Source organism: Aquila chrysaetos, chromosome 16 (genome assembly GCF_900496995.4).
Source record: "Aquila chrysaetos chrysaetos chromosome 16, bAquChr1.4, whole genome shotgun sequence".
Lineage (NCBI taxonomy): Eukaryota > Metazoa > Chordata > Aves > Accipitriformes > Accipitridae > Aquila > Aquila chrysaetos.
In genome coordinates this window covers 4,366,133-4,383,615 of record NC_044019.1, presented here as the reverse complement: position 1 = coordinate 4,383,615, position 17,483 = coordinate 4,366,133, and the positions used below count along the sequence as shown (strand labels likewise).

At 51.5% G+C, this 17,483-nt stretch overlaps 1 protein-coding gene and 1 long non-coding RNA gene across 10 annotated transcripts; one reads left to right on the top strand and one right to left on the bottom strand.

The window, feature by feature from the left end:
- Window positions 1-222: 222 nt before the first annotated feature.
- Window positions 223-14,698, bottom strand: LOC115351745. Of its 9 annotated transcripts, none has more exons than XR_003926892.2 (9): window positions 13,830-14,698; window positions 12,397-12,548; window positions 10,974-11,116; window positions 6,860-8,255; window positions 5,957-6,114; window positions 5,621-5,733; window positions 4,583-4,708; window positions 2,240-2,461; window positions 223-630 (listed from the first exon to the last, which is right to left on the bottom strand). It is a non-coding gene; the product is annotated as an uncharacterized LOC115351745 (long non-coding RNA). The 9 variants fall into 9 exon arrangements; XR_003926894.2 differs by having other exon boundaries at window positions 5,957-6,983; window positions 7,951-8,255; XR_003926895.2 differs by having other exon boundaries at window positions 5,957-6,964; window positions 7,951-8,255.
- UBXN11 (UBX domain protein 11) lies at window positions 4,236-15,971 on the top strand. Its single transcript, XM_030038875.2, has 13 exons — window positions 4,236-4,257; window positions 5,660-5,752; window positions 6,062-6,162; window positions 6,947-7,001; window positions 8,052-8,128; window positions 8,623-8,737; window positions 10,149-10,366; window positions 10,698-10,775; window positions 12,213-12,333; window positions 13,500-13,603; window positions 13,845-13,912; window positions 14,698-14,844; window positions 15,712-15,971. Exons 2-13 carry the CDS (start codon window positions 5,746-5,748, stop codon window positions 15,875-15,877), a joined length of 1,257 nt encoding a protein of 418 aa, XP_029894735.1. The 5' UTR covers window positions 4,236-4,257; window positions 5,660-5,745; the 3' UTR covers window positions 15,878-15,971.
- Window positions 15,972-17,483: the final 1,512 nt, after the last annotated feature.

The following is a 17,483-nucleotide window of genomic DNA, read 5'->3' as shown; positions in this document are numbered from 1 at the left end:
GGGTCCGGGGCCTCGGGGCCTGGGCCGGGGCTGTGGAAAAGCCTCGGGGGATCCAGGCCGTACCCCCCCGATCTCACACACACCCCCCTTCAAACACAAGGCTCAGGTCCCTCCAGCACGGAGGGTTCAAGGCTCCGGGTAAACAGCCGGTCCTGGTGTCCCCCACCGGCCCCTCAGCTCCGTTACCGAACCAGCCCCCAGAGCGGAGACAAGCCGGAGGCCTCTACGCCAGTCGCTTTTATTTCTCAGAACCTCGCAGCAGGCCGGCTTCCGAGCTGGGAAAGCTTTGGGGTTTCATTTAGAGGCCGGAGGGGAACGGGAGAACGGAGCAGAGGGAGGCAGGGAAGGAAGCGATGGCGGCACGCTGGCCGCTCCTCCGTCCTGCGAGGGTCCGAGGAGGTGCCGGTGCAGGGGATGCCATCCTGGGGGTGTCATCTTTGGGGTGGGGGTGCACGGTAGCCCCCCTCTGGGTCAGCGCAGCCGCAAGAAGAAAGCCACAGCCAGCAGCGCCAGGGTGAGGGAGAGGAGGGGTGGGCTGCTGCGGAGGGGGCTCACGTTGCTTGCGGCGGGGCGTGGAGCGGTGGAGGTGATAGCCGTGACCGCATCCACCTTGTCCGCCTGGCCAAGGGGCTGGAAAAGAAAACGAGAGAGTCGGGCATCGCTCCAAACCGGAGCAGACAGCAGCATGGGGTAGAAATCCCCCCCAAGACCCCTCAACCCAGCTACACTGGGGGCAGAAGGAAGCCAGGGCCACCCCAGCGCCCACATTGCCCCTTCCCAGGCAGGGGACACGGCCTCCTCTCCCCCGGCAGGTTCTCCTTCACACCACACACAGAAATCACCGTTGGCTTCAGGGTTTTCCCACCTCACTTCGTGGTCCTGTTTCTAGCCAGGGGCTTTTAGAAATTGGGGGGGGGGGGAAGGAGCAGAAGCTGGGGGTTGGTCTCTGCCTCTCAGATGGCTGCGAGGAAGCGGCTGGGGATGTGGTGGCCCACGGGATGTGGGGTGCAGGAGCAGGGCTGGGAAACACCCATGCTGGAAGCGAGGGGGAGGAGGAGGGACCGCTGTCCCCCCAGGGTTTTGCAAGCAGGGACATTGCAGCCAGTGTGGGAAACGTAACACAGCTGGGATGGTGATTTCAGGGCAGTTTCCTTCCGTCTCTAAAGATCAACACCTTCCAAATTAAGGCATTGGCATGAATTGCTCTAGCCCTGGCTGTGCGGGACCACTCTCTCTGGGTTTTTGGTCCTTTCCTGGGACTCCCCATGTAAGCGGCTGTGCGTTACGCCTGTGAACAGGGACCGCAGCGACAAGCGCTGCCCTGGGCTGCTGGAAAAGGGGCACCACTTCCCTCCGTGAACCAGCCCCCACACTGGTTTGCACCACTCCTCGGATCCCTCCGGAGCTGGGACAGGGCCCCAACGCCCAGCTCTAACTCCTCACAGGCACTCTTGTGCTATGAGGGTTTTTGGCTGGTTGGCCCAGCCACAGAGCAGGACTCCCAAAACATAAATACACCCTGCAGAGCCAGCTGCGGTCACAGCTGTGTAGAGTTTGTGAAAGAAATAAGCATAAGCAAATCTGGCCCCATTACCAACACACTGTAGGAAAAAAAAAATCATCCCAACAGCTGTTCTGAATAGCATTACCCTCCCTGAAAACGCCAACACATTCATCCCTCCTACACCACAGTCCCCACCCAGCAGAGAGCCGACATCCACAGCACTCGGACCAAGTCTCCACAGAGCCTCCCAGCAGGAAGGAAAACAACCTCCAGCAGGGAGAGGCGAGAGGAAACCACACAGCTGTGTGCCCACCCAGTATCCCCACAGCCATGTCCAGCATCTCCAGTGTCCCTGCAGCCATGCTCAGCATCCCCACGTCAGGCACAGGCTGGGGGCCAGCATGCAAAGGAGAAGCTGCAAGATGGGGTGGAGAGCTAAGTGCGAAGGTTACGGATAGGAGTGATGGTCTTAAGTAAAAAAAAAAAAAAAAGCTTTAAAAAAAGCAACGTATAGAAGTATTCAGAGCTTACAGACCACAGTGCAAAGCTCCTGGTAAGACAGCCAGGGATAAAGTCAAATAGAAAGTCAAATGCTCAGGTTTCCAGCTGAAGTTCAGCAGAAATTCTCCCACCAGTTGAACCCTACAGCCTCCCCAACTGCTGTCATGCCCACAGGACAGAGCTGGCTGGACGCCCCGGCCTTTGCTGGGCCCCGCGCCGTGGGGTTTCTCTTACCATGCAGAGGACAAGCAGGGCGAGCAGTAGGAGCCCACAGGTGCGCTGCATGGTCAGGGCTCGACTCACGGTGTGCTGTGACACTTCCTCATCTGCTCGCAGTGATTGCAGTTGGAGGCTTTAAGTGCAGCAACGACCCTGTCTCACCAATCACACTTTCCTTCCCTGCACCAGCCCCACCGCTGAAAGAGCGATTTGGGGAAGCTGCGTTCACTGCCAATGCTGCAAGGGAGAAAGTACAAGACATGGCATGGGGGATGTCCAGGTGGGGATGACACCGTACAGCCCTTTTAGCCTCACTTCTCCATCGCCCGGCACAAGAGCAGCTCCTGCTCCCCGGGTTCCCCAGAACGGCCACACAGCCAGTCCTGAGTGGGGCATCCTGGCTGCCATCTCCAGCAAAGGCAGCGAGCCCCTCGCCCTGCCTTTTCCCACATCACAAAATACCACCTGCAGCATGAAAACCCCCCAGGCTGAGCTTTGCATCTCCCCTGGGGCTCCCTGTCCTGTGCCCCACACCCAGGAAGGACTAATAGTGATTATGGGTTAAAAAAACCCCACTGGTTCACTGGGAGGGTTTGCAAATTGCAGCCAACGTTTCAACAAGGGCTCTGCATTGCACCGCATAACAAACCTCCTTCCCTACAACTCAGGGCAGAAGCTGGGTCCAAGCTGTCCCTCTGAATTTCCATTACACGCCTGGGGTAGTCTGATCCAGGTAATGGATCAGGGGAAACGGCTTCCTTCCAGCCCCCCAATATCTGTCTCCTCACAGCAGATCACTGAGCTCCCTCACCTAACTCGACACAGCAGCAGGAAACAAAAGGGATCTGGTTAGAGATGGTTTGAAATGCGCCCAGCACATACACCGCTTGTCTGGTTTTGTGTTGCTGAAGTGCATCACAGCGCAGTGAGCCCACCGGCAGGTGAAGGCTCCTCTGCAGCAAAGCTTCACCAAATTTAGTTCATTTTTGCACTTCATGTAATTGTCAAAATGAAAGTCTCCTGGGGACGGCTGACATCCCATAAAAGGTGCTAAAAATCAGCCTGTTCTGCTCCTCTCCAACTGGTGAGGCCGAGCTCTCTGGAGAGCAGAGCAGCACGGTGGCAGTTGGGATGGGGGATGCTCAGGGAAGGCTGGCTGGATGGCGGCAAGCACTGAGTGGAGTTCAGCGCATCAGCGAGGCAAAATGAGCGTGCGGTAGTGCCCAGGTGAGGGAAAGCATTGCTAGAAAACAGAGACGAAGCAGCGGAGGAAATCAGGAGCAGCCGTACAGTCTGCGATGCCTCGGGCCAGGCTCTGCCACAGATCATGTCTACAGGCTGAAGCTAAGGGTGTGCAGAGGGTGGGTGAGGAAAGGAAGCATGGCTGCGTGTGGTGCTCCTGCACCTGGTCTCGCCCCAGCACCAGGAAACCTTTGAAGCACTCTGAAGTGAACAGAGGTTTAAAAAAAAAAAAAAAAAAAAAAAAAAAAAAAAAGAGCACCGTTTTGCCGGCAGGTGTGCGGGGCAGCTGCCGGGGCAGAGAAGCAGCAGGCAGAACGGAGCCTGCCAGCAGCCCGAGCGTCCCTCCTCAAGCGACAATCGGAGGAGGCTTCCCCCGGTTTATCCCTCCTCTCCTTCGGGGAGCAGCCGGCAGCGGAGGCCGCGAAGGCCCCGCCACGGGCCGGCAGGCGGGATCACCCGCAGCGCAGGCCCAGGTGGCCTCGGGGTAGCCCACCGAGGGGGCCGGGGAGCACCAGGAGAGCAGCCGGGACGACGGCGGATCCCGTAGGGACCCTCGCAGGCCCCGGGGCCCGGCTCCCAGCCGGGGTCCCCCCCGCCGGCGCCCTCCCGCCATAGCCGGGGTCCCCCCTCGTCCCCGCCGTGGGAGGGCGGCAGCGCGGTGCATGCTGGGATGTGTAGTCCTCCGGGGCTGCCTCGCCCTTCACGTGACCAGGGCTGAGCCAATCGCAGCGGCCCGGCGTCGCCGTGGCAACCGCCTGTAAACAAGATGGCGGCGGCGCGCTGAGGGCGGGGTGAGTGCTGCTCCAGAGGGGTTGGGGGGGGGAAACGGGGGAAACCCCCCGTGGTTTGGGAGCCCCCACACACACCGTGAGGGGCCCCCCAACACACGGTCCTCTCCCCCAAGCACACGCCGGCGTGTCCCCAGCGCTGCCACCCACGTCGGCCCCCCCCCCCCCGGGCAGTACCCGGTTACCCCCGTTATTTTGAGCCCCTTTTTGCCAACGATCCCTCAAAAAGCTGATCGCTACCGGCCTTCCGGGGACTCACAGGGCTGCACATGACGGTGACAGGCTCAGAAACAACATCAGCTCGAATAAAACTCCCTAAGTTTCTTACCTGCTGTCTCCTGGCCGACATCGGTCCCCAGCAGGTACCAGGGCTATTGGTCAGTCACGTCTCGCACAGGTTCGTATCACGTTTGCGTTTCCTCAGTTTCAAGCGGAGGAGAGTTGCTTTCTGCAGCTGCAATGGCATCACAAGCGTCACCTCTTTCACCCCGACACAGCGGGCACTGCTGCACCTCAACTCACCAGGGTTTCACCCCCTGTGCTTTCAGGCAGCACCCACAGATTGCAGCTCGAGGATTTTAACTGTTACTACAAGGCACAGATTTAGCTGTATGAACACCCCACTCTGCCCAGAAAGCAAGTATGTATGGACTGGGAAGATGGGCTGATGAGAAAAATGTACCATTCAGGCTTTTTTGGACAGCTTCTTCAGTTACATTTAAAAAAAATTTTCCCATTAAGCAAATCCAAAGTTAATGAACCAATGTTTCATTTTTACATATTATCTCCTTTTATTTTTACTAAGAGGGCAGAGCTGTCCAAGTTTATTGCCGCCACTGGTAAGGCTTTTCTTACCGTCTACTCATTTTACAATGATTGTAGCGCTCTCCTACAGGTGTCCAAAATCAGATAAGTAACAAAAGGTTTCCACATACTCAGCAAGCCCTAGAGCACATTAGAGCCTCATCTATTTTACAGTTCCATTTTAGGTCACATCCTTCCTACTAGATCTTAGGGCAAAAACTTCCTTTGCACTCCCAGTGAAGTTTGCTGCTTCTCTTAATCCCAGCGTGTTGTGCTTTTTGTTAAAATAGCTCAATATTACCACTTTCTGGCTCTCTGGGCAGTGCAGGATGCTCTGTACGAGTATCATGGTCTTTTTCTGCTAGCCCCATTTTGTGTTCTCTCTGCTGAGATCGTACCTTCCCCTTGGGTCCTGGCTCATAACAAGTGCCCACATACACTCGTTAGTCTTACGGGATTGAGTGGACTGGGCCACCCTGCTTTCTTCTGCCCTCTCTTTCCCTCAGCATAACCCCAGTATTTCTTTACCTGCTTTTGGAGAAGCCTTATCCAAAATGCTGACCTGTTTTCTTTCTTTCATGCTCTTCGTGCCTCTTCTCAGAAGATGACAGCCTGTCTCCTAGGACAAAGAATCCAGTGCAAGGCAGTCTCCCCTCCTGCTCAAGGGGGACAACACTGAAAAAGAATATGCAGGGTAAAGTCCCTCAATGATTAGGGGGTTCTGGGCCATCACAGTTTCTCACTGACAGTTTGGTGGACTCAATACCCCAGGCCAAGGCTAATTCCTGTGGTCCATGTCTCGCATACACAGTGTGCTGTCAGTGACACAGCCATCTCCCCACCAGTCAGGAGCCAAGGGATTTCTACTCAGTACCCCCAAAAGGTACCCTTGTCCTACCTGCTGTGGCAGAACAGGAATTCTTGTGCGGGGTCCACTATGGCGCAGACGAGCCTCCAATACCAATTGCCATTTTAGAGAGGTAATACGTATTTGTGCTTTCAGGCGCAGCTCACACTGACATGGAGCTCATGTCCTCCATGATGCAAAAAGTCACTCTGTTGGAACAAAAAATAGAGGAACAAGCACAAGAAATCCGACTGAAGGTAAAAATCCTGCCCCTTACTGAACCTGTTCTGTGCTCTGCTTTGACAGTTGAAGCCACAGTAGTGTTACACCTGCTTAGACCTAGTTTGGGCTAAAACAAGTTAATCTATAGCCTGCTTTGTTAATTACACAAACAAGCCTTCGCAAAGCAACAGAGCAATTTTATCAGTCCTTGGGGTGGGAGAGTGGACAGCCCCTACTGTGACTTCTTAAAGTAAAGACTCTCAGCACCCTTTCACTGATATCATTAGCTGTTTGGCTTCAAACATTTCTTTTCTTCCTTTTGCTTTCTGAAACAACAGCTGCTCATACAGCAGAGTCATCCTGGAGCAGACCTCTTTGCATGACTGCAGCTTAGAATAACTACTACACCCCCCCCCCCTTTTTTTTTTTTAAAGAGGTGCCTGCAGAAATGCTGGTTGCATTTCTAGATCAGCCACTTAGTGCATGCAGGTCAGAGCATGAGCTGTGCCTGAGCAGGAAGCACAGGGGCAGGAGTCTGTGCATTTGCCTACAGCTCTTGGGCAGATAGAGGAGGGGGAGATAGGTCAGTGTGTCCCTCACCTATTCTTGGAGCAGTGTATTTATATCCCAGCCCTCATTTGAGTCTAAGATATCTGTGAGGTGATACAGCCTTTCTGACCCTTATTTTGCCTGTCTCTAAGTGGGGTGAGAGTATGTGCACCACTGACTCACCTAGCCAGGACTAATTGTGCAAACTGTGCCTCAAGGTCCTGAAGGCCAAGGAACTAAATGAGGTCATTATTTGTTCTGGTCCTGAAGGACAGGAGGATTGCTGAACTTGAAGAGAAGATGAAGGCTATTCAGAAAGGAGAAGGTAAAAATTATTCTACCCTTGACACCATGCTCCTACCTGTGGGAGAGCTACAGAGCTCCTGCTATGGCAACAGAGCAGGCTTGGAGACCTCCTCTCTGAGCCATCCTTGCCTTAAAAGCCCAAGAGCCTCTTTGGTGAGTGGTATCAGTTAGACACACGTGGTACCGTTTGTCAAAGCAGATCCACGCTTTGTACGTGCATCTGTTACTCGGCTTTTCTGGTGTTGTAGAAAACATTATTTCCTGACCTATTTTCTACGGGTTACTACGTTTCCACGAGTATAGACCAACCACACAGATACACGAGGATGGTTAGATGGTTAGAAAAAAAGAACAGTAAATACCGCAGAGTTCAAACAGGCTGGAAAAACAGAGCTACTAAGTGAAACCAAAAATCTACCTGCAGTCTCAAACAGTATTACAGGTCCAGGCTCACTTGTCCTGTAAGGCAGCCTAACTCTAAATTGAACCCAGCTTTGAGTGAGTCACAGAAGATCTTTCCCCCCATTCAGTTACTTGGAATCCAGCAGCTCTCCATCTGAGCACAGACACATTTCCTACATCGGCTGAACTACCTTGTTAGTATAAAGCTGTGGTAAATTCTCCATTTCCTGAGCAGAGAACAAGAATATGCCTGTCAAACCACAAACATATGTTTTGTACCTCATGGTGCATTGTTCTAGCCATTTAGTCTAGAACAGCTTTAGCGGACACTTGCTCATTTTTTTAATAGGTCCCTTAAGACTGAGTAAGTCAAGCAATTCTCATTGTATAATTGCAAACAGCACCACTCACATCAGCTTTCTGCAGCATAAAACTTCACCAGTATCATTCACAACTATCTTTAGTCTGTCAGTATCTTTATCGAACTGCTGCAGGTTGAATTGTCAGGGACCAGCATGCAGAGCTCATGTTCAGCTCCTGTGTCATATGGGCTTGAGTTCACTTACGGTACAGGCAGGTACTGCTGGGGCATTTGCGATGTGTGACACGGGTTATCTATAGCTCTTCTTTAAGGCTGTACGTACAAAACCAAAGTCTTCCCTTTCAGATGCTCCTGACTCATCCACAGCAGAGGAACTGGAAATTAGGTGCCTTCAGCTGCAGACCCAGGTCTGGGAGATGGAGGTGAGACACCTCCTGCTTCACTTGCCCAAAGCCATCTGCACCTTTGGTTTGAGATCATTGCAGTCCCAGGCTGCTTAGTCTTTTTCAAGCTGCCGCTTTGATCATCACAATTCTTCACCTCACCCCTCTGAAAAGAAAGAACAGGTTGGATGTGAGCTACAGGGCAGTAGGAGTTTTTTTAATACACAAACATTCGCACCTCCTGCAAGCCTCTTCATTTTGATTTCTAGGACTGTAGAAATACTCTTTGCAGCTACTACAGTCTTGGGAGATTACTGTGTCACTACAGATACTTTCATTCTCCCTTTTGCCTACTACTAGTGAGCTGCTACTACAACCCGGCCAATGAGTTTGTCTGTCTGCCAGGGCCAAAGAGCCCCAAGACAAACCTTCTCTTTCACCTCCCCTTCTGCTTCTAACAGCTGAGAGCTGACCACTCTCAGGCTTCTATTTCTAGTTTTCTGAAGCTCTGGTCTACAACTTTCCTCATACAGCAGTTTCTAAATGACTATGGGCTGATTTGGGTTGGAGAGAGACATGAACAGCTAGAAGATTTAGAATCACTCAACAACGAAGAAGAATGGCCAGCAAGGACCCTCTGGAAGCCAGGTAAAGCACCAGCACTCTTTGCTGAAGCAGCTATCTTAGCTCCTGCTGCATGGTTAGAGAAGGTATGATACTCCCCAGAGCAGATAAGCGTCAAAGACCCAGAATTTGGGTCTTCAGAATCTGGGATCCTGTGCTGAGGTCTTCACATCAGTCCACCTCAGGGACAGAGACACGGAGCAATTTAACGGGAGCTAAGCCAGGCAGAACGTTGGTATTTTATATACCTGTACTTTGTAAGCCCTGTCTAGGAGAAGAGGAGAGAACCCAATGTCTCACCCATTTGGAAGGATACCCTCACAGCAGCTGCTTCCTGAAGAGTTCACATACCCTAAACATTTGAAGCTTGATTGCTCTAATAACACTGACGTAAAATGGGTGGAAAATGGAATCAGATGCTTTGTGTATATAGTAGCTGTAGTAACTTACTCATATTGTCTGGCTCTATCAGAGAGTATTGTTTGCCTTTCCTCCCAACCACCACGTGAGTGGTTTAATTGAGACCTGATTGTTCTGTATGGGTTCCAAGCATATTTGGCAATGGCTTCTTAGGAAGTGGTAACAGAGTAAAGAAGAGTAATACTTGGGCTGTACAGCCAATGCTGCTTCCTAACCAGCATGCAAATTTTAGCTAACTAATTCTTCCCTCCCTTAGATGCAGGAGGGGAAAAGATGGAGGAGGCAGTAGAAATAATTGTTTTCAGCTCACCTAAAAGGGTGTATTTCCTCCACCCTCCTTTATCACATCGTAAAAAAGTGGAACAGAAACTACCAAAGGCTTTAGCTCTGCCTACATCTCTTCTTTCCTCTTCTGATTTCACTCTTCTGTCCCATCACAACTCTTTTACTGCTTCACCCTACCACCCTCCTCAAGCACCCCGACAAACAGCCTCAGCAGTGCCCTAGCAAGAGTGAGGAATCTACTGGTGGCAAGGAGCAGGCAGCCGGTTGCATTTACACTGGCATTTTTCTTCAGCAAGCCTGCCCTGATCCATTTATCCAATTTAGTTCATCCAACTAGTTAAGTCCCTCACTTTGTGCATTTTACAGCACCGCATTAAGGGACAACACAACACTTCTGAAATTACAACCAAAGACCAGGAGCTGAGTGTGGTCTCTAAAGCGCTGGCTGCATGGTAGCTGGCTCTGGTGTTACATTAGCTTGTAGCAACAGGGCTGTTTCCCTGCTGCCCTGCCCTTGTGGTTTTTGCACACACCCATGTAAACCTGGCACCGCTGCACCACAGCAGCAGCGTTGCACCACGCTTTGCAAAAGCGTGAAAGGCAGAGCATGGAGAGGCGCCACAGACAGCCCAAAAATGTTAGGACTGAAATGCACCTCAAATTCACACAAAGGTGAAAGCTGCTTAGCTGGCATCCCCTTCCCCCTGTAACTGTGCTCCCTCTGCCACAGGTGAAGCAGTTGTTTCCAAACTCCAGATTGATTTTGATTTAATCTTGGAAAAGGTGAAGGATTTGAATGTGCTGGCTGGAGAAGGCATTTCTCAAATCGAGCACACGCCTGGGGGTGCTCGGCTGAGGCAGCCAGAACCCCTCCCTCTTACGCTGTATCAAAATGGGATGGTCATGTTCAGTGGACCCTTTCGGCCCTATGAGGACCCATCCACACAGGTATGGAAAGGTCTGTAGAGGAATTAGACTTAGAGCCATCCTCTTATCATTCACTAAGCCTCAGAAAAGGGCATGTGTAGGAATAGGGCTTGTGAGCTCATCCGAGTCGTAAAAAGGAGCAGCTATTGAGAACTCTAGCTTCTCACCTGTATTCCCATGGTGCTTTTAAAGACTAGTATGTCTTTGTGTAGTAGTTTTTAGAGATGGAGATTCTGGGTCTTTTTATGCAGACTTTTCTGCACGGGAATAACAACACAAATAGGAGCAGCCCAGAAGGAATATATCAGTCAAATAGTCTGAGGTATGACCATGAGCTCTCATTTTGTTTCAGCAATGCCTGCAGGATATTATGGATGGCTATTTCCCTTCGGAGCTGCAGATGCGCTACCCAGATGGCATCCCTTTGCAGGTAAGCATTGCAAAACCCTATTCATCAGCTTTTTGGAAGAAATGGCTCTCTTGCTTCCCAAGAAAATTGTTCAGGTTTCTTTCACCAATCTGCTGGATGCTCCCCACAGCAAATTAAGTTTGATGTTTGTGAACACAGCATACTCGCAGCTTAATTCTGTGCATGTGTGTCTCGGGGAAAGGGTGGCTGGGAGCACACCTGCTAGAGCCGTTACAGGAAATGAGTGATTCAGCATTAGGACTGAATGGTTTCTCTGCCTCAGCGGATCTTGTCTTGGAACAAGAGACTTCTAAGAGCATAGCAGGCTTTGTAGAAGAGAGGTATGTGCAGCATCTGAAGAGCTGTGTAACAAAAAGGAGAAAAAAAGTTCTCAAACAGTTCCCCTGGAAAAGCTTTTAAAAACAGATTGAACAAGGAGGATATAAGAGTTTATTTTGCCACAATTTTTTTGATTTGACTACCTGAGGTTCTTTTGGGCCCCATTTTTTGATTTCTCAGAAATGGCAAAAAGCCAAGGCCACATTTTCAGGCAGAAAGCAGGCAGAGAGCCTCGGAGGACTCTAATCTAGGTCTTCAGGTGCATCTGAAATGTAAGCAGGCACAACCAGAGGGGTGCACCTACCCACTGCCACAAAGCAAGCAGGGCACAACTGCACGGGTGAGTATGAGGTTAGGACAGCCAGAGTGAGCTGGTAGGTGTGGCAGTTAGAAAGTCAGGTGGAAGAGGAAGGATTGTGCAAGGCTCTAGGGGCTGCGGTTCCCTATAAGCTGTGCGTAGCTGGCCATATCTGGAAGCCACAGGACAGTACAGTAACCTGGAGTAAATACGGACACAGAGCACATCCACCTGAGATATGGCCAGCCAGGTGTAAGAGAAACATAAGTGGAACCCAGACAGAAAGACTACCCCTATTTATACAGCTTTCCCCACTGCTGGGGGCCTCAGGGTAGCACGCTGCCTGCCTTGGTTTGTTAGAGCCATCTGACAGTCCCCACTGCAGCTTCTTACTGCCAAATCCCTCTCCATCCCTAGCCTGCTGCTTTCACATCACATTCCACCTGGAGAGCATTTTCAAGTGTGGAAGCAGACATGGAGGAAAGGTCAGGGCCAAGTACATTTCTTACAACTCATGGAAAGGAGCAGCTGCCCAGTGCCTGTTGAGATGGATAAACAACTACCCTGTGGTCTGGGTGGGCCATCCTGGGGACTTGAGGGATTCACCAGGATTTACTTTGTTAGAGAGCCTATAGGAGCTGAAAATGCATTTCATTGAGTTTGGACAGCTGGCTCAGCTTCCAAGGAAGCAGCTCTCTTGGTTTCATTTGGGGTTTACAACTCTTGGTTGTCATTGCTGTGGTTTATCGTGCTCTAACGCAGTGAGAACAAGCTTGTGCAAGAGTCAGATTTGCTTATGGCATTTGGCCTTAATTCAACAGGTCACTGACAGAAGGGATGTGGTATTTCGGGAGAGGGACCTTCCAGGGAGTTTTCCTGGCCACGGCCAAGTTGTTGGCCATTCAAAATCAAATGAGGTGCAAGAAACCACCAAGATCCCAGGTAAATTCTTAAGCCTGCCTCAGAAATGCAGTCAACTCCCAAAGAGGAGAATCAAAACCTTACCAGGGCAGTCCAGCTGGTAGGAGGGGAACGTGTAGGGTCCCAGTGAGGAAGGCAACGCCTCTGGGTCAGAGCCCTGCGCTTGTAGCCCCAGTGTTGCTTCAGTAGCTGGGAGCCAGGCAGCACGCATGGTGTCCTCCCATCATTAAATCCTCCTAAAGAACGAGACATGACAAATAATAAAAGACCAGAAGATCAGCAGGTTTCCAAAAACATATCTGCCCTGCGCATTTCTGAAAGTCCAAGCTCCTTCTAGCTTCACCTTTATCAGCAAAGGATGCTGAGGGAACCTGGCAGATCTCGGGGGAGTAGCTTGCAAACAACCTTCAGTTCTCCTACAAGCTCGCTCTGTAAAGGCAGACACCTTCAAGCCAGACCGATCTTAACTGTACCAAATATGGGACGATTTCTCTTCAGACTTTTGTAAGAGAATATGAAACATAAGGTCAGGCCACAGATTCCTCATTTTGCTTCTAGACTCTAGCAGTCTGTATAAGCAATACCTGTCAGTGTTGGAAAGTCAAATGCAGTCATATAGACAGAAAATAGTGGGTTTGTGCATGCATAACTAACTAACCCAAACGTGTGCATTGCCCATCAGCTACATCTTCCTGTTTATATAGAACTGTACTAGTTGCTCATTCATCTCAAGGCCATTCACAAACAGAAGCTGTACTAAATGTTTCCTTTATCCAAGTAGTAAAAAAATATAATTGCCCAGTGCCACCACAGAAAAAGGAAGGAATACCTACAAATACACCCTCACAAGATGAAAAATTTTCCAAGTCTGTAAAATTGTCATAGGTTTAGTTTTTCCTGTTCACAGCAGGGCTAACCAGGTTTCTACCTGTTGTGCCTCCCAGCTGTGTGCCGAACAGGCTGCACAGTTGCTCACTGTTGACGTTGACAATCAAACATTTAGTGGGCCAGAAAGTGGGACAAGCTTCAACGGGGGAGACTGAGGACCAGTCTCAGCCTAGCTAGGGGAGGTTAGAGCTCTCCCTGTCGGCAGTTGCACTCTCTCATTTCACCAAAACAGCCTATTCTGAGGGAAAATTGTTTGCCAAAAGGTCACACATGGACACATCTCCCCTCTGCTCTACCAGGTCCCAAACTCTCCGTGGAGCAGTTTCTCAACAAGCTTTCTAAGTCCTCAAAACATGGAGGAGAAGTGATCAGTGTCCAAGATTCAGCCAGAGCAACACAGCAGGTATGAGTGGACCCCTCAAACACCCACAGGATGAAGCCAGCAGCGATTCCCTGGGCTCAGCGCCCTGCACAGCACCGGCACCCCCTCCTTGGGCCTCTCTCGGCTCTGCATAACCTCCTCCTCCCAGAGAGGCTCCACCAAAGCACACGTGGCACTTTGGCACCTGCTCCTGGGCTTTCCTGGCACTGGTTGCTCTCTGTGCAGAGCAGGCAGTGGTGACGCTCACCTGGTTTGGTTTCAGGGCTCTGATGGGGTGCGGAGCAGCAAAGAGATCCTGGTGGAGACACCCAGGCTGTCTGCCCTGGAGAGGTACAGGCACAGCCCCTCCATCCCTGCCCTGTCAGGCACTCATCTTCCTCCTGTTTCATCACTAAGGGTTTATTTCAGGGCTTTCAGTTGAGGAAGTAAATGGACTTGCCCCTTCTATCTTATACCTTAGGAATAATTAGAAAAAAAAAAGTCTTAAGTTTCATTTTTGGGGAAGACCACTGAATTGTTCATCGTGAACCAGCCATCTTTTACATCTCTAACAAAAACTTAGGGTGTTCAAAATGTTACCTACTTATTGCTGTGAAATACTTTTCCCAAGAGCAAGCCGAGGCCTAAGAGTTTGAAACCATCTAAAAAGCTGTTTGTGGTCATGTTAAATGGGAGAATCCCTCCAGGAAATTGATGCCCGAGTGGGAGGTCACACTAACAACACTTTTCAACTCATAGTCTTCTGGCAAGACAAGACCCAAATAACTAATGAAAAAAAACCCCAAGCAGATTATTTTTAATCAAAAAAGTAGGGCAAAGTACTTACCAGACAGCCCTGATCTAAAACGAAAAAGCTAAAAAAGGTCAGCAACCCTCTTTCCAAGGCACCTTTAAGCAGTGAAAGCAAAGCAGTGGTTTTGGTCTGTGGCTTGGTCTGCTTGCCCGCAGTCAGATGGGGCCTTGTACATCTCGAGGACATTCCCAAACATAAAACATCTCTCCCCCGTTCGGATCACCCTGGCAGCCCAGAGGCTCTTGTCCGTTGAGTGGAGCTCACAGGCTCTGCCACTGGCAGAGCCCTCACTCCTCAGCTGACGAGGTTTTCTAACCTCCAGGGTGAAGACAGCTGAAGAGGCTAAAGGTTCTGCCCCTGATGTCTGCACTCTCCGCATCAAATCTGAGAGCGGGGAGCAGACGTACATCATAAAGATGCTGTTCACAGAGACCATAGGGGACCTGCGCCAACACCTCGCCCACGCCAGGTAGGCCTAGGACTTCCTCCCGTCCTCGCTCTCTACCCGGCTCTGTGAAGCCCCAGGGAAGGTTTTTCAGCTGCCGCTGGAGGCCCTGGCATTGTATTTCAAACAGATCAGCCTGAGCTGGGCAGGGCTGAGGGTTACAGTCCCAGCCCCAGGAGCTGCTGGGCACGCTCTGCTGCTTTAGCTCCACAACCAGAGACGCTCTCTGGGCAGCGCTGCCAGGGTCACGCTTAGCTCAGAGCATTTAGTACCCACCTTTGCCAAAAAGCTGCCACAGCAGCAGAGATAAGTCTGTTTCGTCCTCTCAGAATTGCTGTCTGACCCAGGTCCATTCACTGCCTTTGCCTCCTTCCAGCTGCTTAGCAGCACTCACCTGACTATTGCCACCGTTCCCAAGGTGTTGGTGCAGCCTGGAAGCTGAGCTGCAGCCTTCAGCTTGGCTGATGGATCCACTGCTGGACAAACACCACCCTTTGCTCAGCCAGCTCTGTATCCCAACACATTTAATGCTGCCCAAGTGCTCGCCCATCCCTTTGGGGACAGTTCCAGACAGCTGAGGGGACCCCTTTGCTCTCCCCTCTTCCCACTCCTGTTGTGGGCCGCAGGTCTGGCCTTGGTCTGAGCCCACGATGAGCTCACCGCTGTTGGGATGCAAGAACCTCCTTCCTCACTGCAGCTGTGCAGCCTGGAATGGCCGCTCTGCGCCTGGCTGTTTGCAGTTTGGGCGGGAAGTCCTTTTTTCTGCTTGGCCTGTGCTTGTAAAAGTCTCTCCCTTCTGCTCTTACATAATCACAGCTGGATCAGCCAGAGCATCTCAGTAAAACCTTGGGGGATCCTGAGTGTAGGAAACATTGTGCTGTTCTTTCCTAGGGGTGGAGACTCCGACTCATATGAGATCATCAGTACCTTTCCCCAGCGGGTGTACACAGACAACTCCAGGAGCCTGCAGGAATGTGGCCTGATCCCCAACGTCTCCTTGCTGCTGCGGAGAAGAGACCCCTCCCAACAAGAGGGGACAGGGCTGCAAACAGCTTAACAGCTCCTAGCAAGAGCTGCTCGCTCCAAGCTCTGCAAGAGGAAGGAGCTGCCTTGCACCGTTAGCTGTTATAAACCTCCCCTGGCTGGGAAGAGAGAAGAGTCTTTCCAGATTTAGTTTCATTGCGCCGTTACCTGGGACAGAGAGAAAAGTTCAGAGGCAGCGGTTTGGCCTCTCCCTTTGGCAGAGGGTGCCAGGCCCAGTCCTACTGCCTGGCGGGTAGATGTTTTTTTCCCCCAAGACAGGTGGGCTTCCAACATGGGGGGGGGGGGGCACATTTCTGTCAGCTCAAACCCCCGGCCTCGTTTCTTATCTCTGCTGAAGGTTACACAGGCTGATCCCTACTCAGGGAAGGCCGCCAGCTTTACACTGGTACTGGGCAGTTGCTTAGCTGGGCTCAGGGATTCTCTATAGCAGCAGGACAGACAAACAGCCAGGGTCCGTTTGCTTTCCACACACAGCTGCTCCCCAGAGATTTCAACAGCACTTAAACCACAGGAGAAACAGGCTCAATTATATGGTCCCTGGTGAAGCTAAACCAAAAGGCCTTGAGCCACTGCAATGCTGGGACTGAGCCAGACCCATCTCAGCCAGGAGATCCTGCTACTGGGTTTCCTGTACGTGAACAACTCCTTCCCTTGGACAGCCCCCAGCTCCAGCGGGGCCCAGGCTTGAAGCCACACCGAACCCGCCTGCAACAGCCCCGAGCTGCCAGCCTCCCTCCCTCCCTCCCTCAGCAGCCTGCTGCAGCGGGGAGCTGGATGCTGCAACAGGACACCATGTCATTGGAGAAGAGCATAATCCCTTCGCTGCTTCTCCGCTGAAGCCCAAGTAAAGCACCTTCCTCCCTCTCCTGTGGGCTAGGGCTGTGCTTTGCAGGCCCCTTTCCCCAGCACATTCTTCCTGTTTCAGCTGTGACAAGCTCCCACTTGACTCCCAGCTGACGACACTCCCACTTGTGCAAGGCAGCGCCTTCTGGCAGGTTCCCTTTTAGCAGAGACCCAGCCCTCATTAAAGGCTCCTAATAAAACTGCAACATTTATTTAAGTTGCAGTTTCCACTTCCATTAAGATTTCAAAGGCACAGTTGCTGTGGAAAGGGGGCAGGATGCCCAGAGCATTTCCCGGACCCCTCGGACCAGAGCTGGACCCTGCACAACTCAAATACAGGAAGCACCACTAACGTCACACAAACCAGCCGTTTCCACGGGCTCCCCGTGACCAGTGACTCAATCCCCACAGCTCTAAGTTAGTTTCCTCCTTTTTCCACCTATAGCAGATATAGGAGAGTACAGGGGACGCTCCTATAGGGCAGCCTCTGACCAGGTAAACTTTGTGCCAGGGGTTTGTTGTTTCGCTCACATGTCTGGCTGAAGCTGTCCCTCCCCCGGGCTGCCGTTCTTACCACGCAGAGGAGAGGAATGCTTGAGAGAGGTACCTGTCACTACCGCACTGTAGGATATTCAGACAAGTCCTGTGAGCCTTTGATTGGCGGCAACAATCTAAGGTGTTAAGATCTTTGTGTCAGGCTGCAGCAGTGAGTACAACTGACTCAGCTTCTCTGAGCTGGAAATGACTCAGAATCGTTATGTAGGGTGACGTTTAAC